This window comes from Rosa rugosa, chromosome 1, assembly GCF_958449725.1.
Source record: "Rosa rugosa chromosome 1, drRosRugo1.1, whole genome shotgun sequence".
NCBI lineage: Eukaryota > Viridiplantae > Streptophyta > Magnoliopsida > Rosales > Rosaceae > Rosa > Rosa rugosa.
The window spans coordinates 70,001,802-70,005,954 of NC_084820.1; the positions used below are offsets into that span (position 1 = coordinate 70,001,802).

Sequence of the window (4,153 nt, forward strand, 5' to 3'; positions counted from 1 at the left end):
AAAAAAAAAAAAAAAAAAAACCCAACTAATTCTAATTGGTATCTAAATTTTGAAACTGTCGATGTCTTCTTTATATACAATTATACATCGTTTTTAGAATAGTTGTCTGTTACATGCACCCAATATTACCACACTTTCTTCATTGGCGTCGGTAACCTGCATCGACTTCAATGATGCAACCATTTGCTTCACAAAGTAGTAAAATGACTTAGATATAGAAGTCGGTTACTATTAATGCCTAATCAGCACCCTAAACCAAATAAGTTTAAAATATTAATTCCTTCCAATATCTTAAAAATCACCGGATATTATAATATATATATATATATATATATATATATTTATATTTATATATATTTTTTGAGTTAAAAATATCATATACTTTTATCAATACATGGCTAATAACTAATAGGATTGAGAAATTGCCATAAGTTAGATGTTCAGAGCTGGACAGCATAAATTTGCTTCCTGTTAGGGACAATAAAAATGGTGGGATATAGCCATGTGAACATCCATGCGATATGAAGTCAAGAAAACCGAAAAGATCATGCTTGATCGTAAGAAATTAGAAGGTCATGCTCACAACATGCTTTAGTTGGTAACAAAACAGCAAATTTATGTGATACAGGCATATGTGTCTGGGCTCTTAAATACCCTTGAATTCATTACAAGAATTATTTTTTTTCTTTTGTTGAAAAATAAAAGCATATTCCAAGAAAATGGTCTGGACTCTGATCATGAAAATTAACATGTTTGATGTAACAGTCATTCCTGTCAGGTTGGAATTGCTTAACCATTTCCGGTGAACAAGAACCATAAATGGTCCATATCGTTTCTCATTTATTCTAGGTTCCTTCAATTGCAGAGACTCGAGAATTAATTCCTAACGACCAGGAATTCCTTACCCGCGACCTCATTATTACATAGACAATGAAAACCCCTAATAACGACAGACTAGTTTTCTTTATTGCATACCTCATCAATGAGCAACCCCAACGTCCGCCACGAGGACCCGCCCTCCTCCACCGCCTTCCTCGCCACCTCACCAACCTCCTTCACCTTCTTCCTCACCACCTCCCCCTCCATCAACTTCTTCACCATCTTCTCAAGCCCCTCCGCCTTCACAAACCCCCTAACCGACCCGTCGCACGTCTCTACTCTCAAACCAACCTTTATCTCCTCCACCACCATCCTCGCATTCAACGGCTGCTCCGCCATCATTGGCCAGGCCAGAATCGGTACTCCGGCGCAAATGGCCTCCATCGCCGAGTTCCACCCGCAATGACTCAAAAAACCCTCGACGCTCTCGTGGTTGAGTATGTCCGTCTGGTCAACCCACTCGCTGACCACCATCCCTCTCCCTCTCACCCTCTCCTCGAACTCCGAGTCCCACCAAGTATAGCTCTCTTTCTTCCTTATCACCCACAGAAAGTTGACGTCCGACTTCTCCAACGCGTTTGCTATCTCTTGAAGCTGCTCCGATGAGATCACCGCTTGAGTTCCGAATGCCACGTACAAAACACGGCTCCCTTCAACCTTCTTCCTGTCTAGCCATTCAATCCAGACAGGCTTGTCATCTTGGAGTACTGATTTAGGTTTCAGCTGGCAGAGTGGTCCCACATTCCATGACTTGGGCGAAGACTCGGTGTTCCAGTAGTCGACGAAGACTGGTTCGAGCTCATAGAAGCTGTTTGTGACAACGCCGAAGCTGTTAACGACGGCTCCCACGACGTTCATGAGAAACTCCGAGCCTTCAGGACTATGGTTTCTGAAAGAAGAACCGAAGTCCTCTTTGGTAATTTTGATCCAAGGAAACCGAGTCAGCGTGATTAACTCGTTATCGGACTCGGGGCCGTGGAGGAGGCCATTCTGGGCGACGAATCTGGTCACGGAGCCAGCGTAGTTGTTGAAGCCGTAGAAGGCGAGCCTCGGGAAGCCGAACTTGGTGGCGGAGTCTAGCGACCACCAGAGGAAGGAGTCAGAGACCATGAAGCTGACACGTGGAAGAGAGCCTAGAGCTTTCTCGAAGTCAACTTGCATGTGTTTCGTGGCGAGCGCGAAGGGGTAGAAGAGGCGTTCGTCGACGGAGGAGAGCTTGTCGGTGCTCTCGACGCCGGCGGGGATTTCGGGGTGGATGTTTTGAGGGAAAGGGATGTCTACGACGGAGGCGGCGGTGGCGCCGTAGAGGAATTGGTCGATGAAGGGGCGGTTGGCCGGGGTGGTAAAGACGGTTACGGCGAGGCCGCGGGAGAGGAGGAGGCGGGAGAGGTGGAGGAGTGGGATGGTGTGGCCTTTGGACATGAAAGGGAACAGAACAACATGGCGGCGTTGCGGTGGCTCTGATGGAATATTGGTAGGGGAATATGAACCCATCCTCTTTTTTCTTCACTCAGTTTGTGGTATGGCATTGACTACACATATTAACGAGGACATGGACTATGTCCATATGTATATGTGTGTGGTTTGAAAAAAAAAAGTGTGTGGTTTGAAAAAGCTAGCTAGCTGTACGACTGTACAGACGTAGAAGCATGCAGGGATTTGGATTAGAAATAATATTTTAATGCCGTGTAGAAGTTTTGTATGTGCTGTTATAATGACCTCGTAGGCGTGTGCCAGTTACTGTACTGGTCGACGTTTCATTCCATGGGAGACTAGACGTACAAACAAAAAGAGAACACGAGTACACAGAGGTCTTACCTAGAACAGGAACACAGGAAGAGAATAGTTCTAAGGAGCCTTGAGCATCTACACAATTTGAACTTAAAAATTGTTCACTTATTTTACTAAGAAGTTTTTAATCCATTTACCAATTTAAACATCAATGACAGTTTTACCCTCATTTTAATTAACAAACTACACTCCTCTCAGACTCTCTCCCTCGACTCCTCTTTCTCTCCAGCCAGACGGCCAGATGCCAAGAGACAAGATCGTCGGTCGCGGCGATGACGCCTTCAACACCTTCTTTTCTAAGACCGGCGCCGGCAAGCACGTCCCACGCGCCATCTTCGTCGACCTCGAGCCCACCGTCATCGACGAGGTCCGCACCGGAACCTACTGCCAGCTCTTCCACCCCGAGCAGCTCATCTCCGGCAAGGAGGACGCCGCCAACAACTTCGCCTGTGGTCACTACACCATCGGCAAAGAGATCGTCGATCTCTGCTTGGATCAGATCCTGAAGCTCGCTGATAACTGCACCGGGCTCTAGAGATCCCTGGTCTTCAATGCCGTCGGTGGCGGTACCGGGTCGGGTCTCGGGTTGCTTCTGCTGGAGAGGCTTTCTGTGGACTATGGGAAAAAGTCCAAGCTCTGATTCACTGTGTATCCATCTCCTCAGATTTCTACGTCTGTTGTGGAGCCCTATAATAGTGTGCTCTCCACTCATTCTCTGCTTGAGCACACCGATGTGTCTGTGTTGCTCAATTACTTATGATTAATTGAAGATGTATTTATAGTCAAATTTTTTTGTGCTTAACTAAAACTCATGTGTTTTTGAACTAGATGACTGGTTATAATTTGCGTAATTAATACCTGTGTGCTTTGAATCTCCTTATTGGGGGGCAATAATACGATTATTGGGGGTCAATAGTACGATTATTGTGGGGCAACAATATGATTACTGGGTATTATTAGGGGCCAATAAAATCGGACGCCGGAATCCGATCACCCGTCCGGTAGCCGGATTTGGGATTTCGGTCACTGGTTGCCGGATTCCGGACATCGAAGTTCGCGGCCGATGACTTCTCTCTCTCTAAGTGACAAAGAAGGAGAGGGCAAACTTGTCCTAAAAAGCAATAAAAAAAATACTTAATTGGGTATTATGACAAAATATATATAAAATATTGTGTAAGTGGGCAATCTCTTAGAGTGTTTGGATAACTGGGGTTAATTAACCCCAAAATTGAGTAAATGATCATTTTCCCTAGTTCTAAACTTAGTATATGAAGAATGTGGCCTATATTTGCTATTTTGCTTCCCTCCAACCATGATTAATGTTGAGCTGATGAAAGGATATGATGAGATGAGCTTGATGTCTCGAACATAAACCTTGATCGAACTGTAATTTTTTCCTTCACACTGTCAATCAGAATTTTTGAATCCTCTTCGACTTAAACTTTTGTGTGACCATGAGTAGCAATTTTTATTTTTTTTGTAT

At 44.6% G+C, this 4,153-nt stretch overlaps 1 protein-coding gene and 1 pseudogene across 1 annotated transcript; one reads left to right on the plus strand and one right to left on the minus strand.

Moving 5' to 3' along the window:
* Positions 1–633: 633 nt before the first annotated feature.
* On the minus strand, positions 634–2,464 carry LOC133726536 (UDP-glycosyltransferase 90A1-like). Its single transcript, XM_062154104.1, has one exon. The coding sequence runs from the start codon at positions 2,371–2,373 to the stop codon at positions 955–957; it is 1,419 nt and encodes a 472-aa protein (XP_062010088.1). The 5' UTR covers positions 2,374–2,464; the 3' UTR covers positions 634–954.
* Positions 2,432–3,430, plus strand: LOC133734198 (tubulin alpha-2 chain-like; annotated as a pseudogene).
* The last annotated feature ends 723 nt before the right edge of the window (positions 3,431–4,153 follow it).

Coding starts and splice junctions, on each gene's coding strand:
- LOC133726536 (XM_062154104.1), bottom strand. CDS start 2,373: ATGGGTTCATATTCCCCTACCAATATTCCATCAGAGCCACCGCAACGC.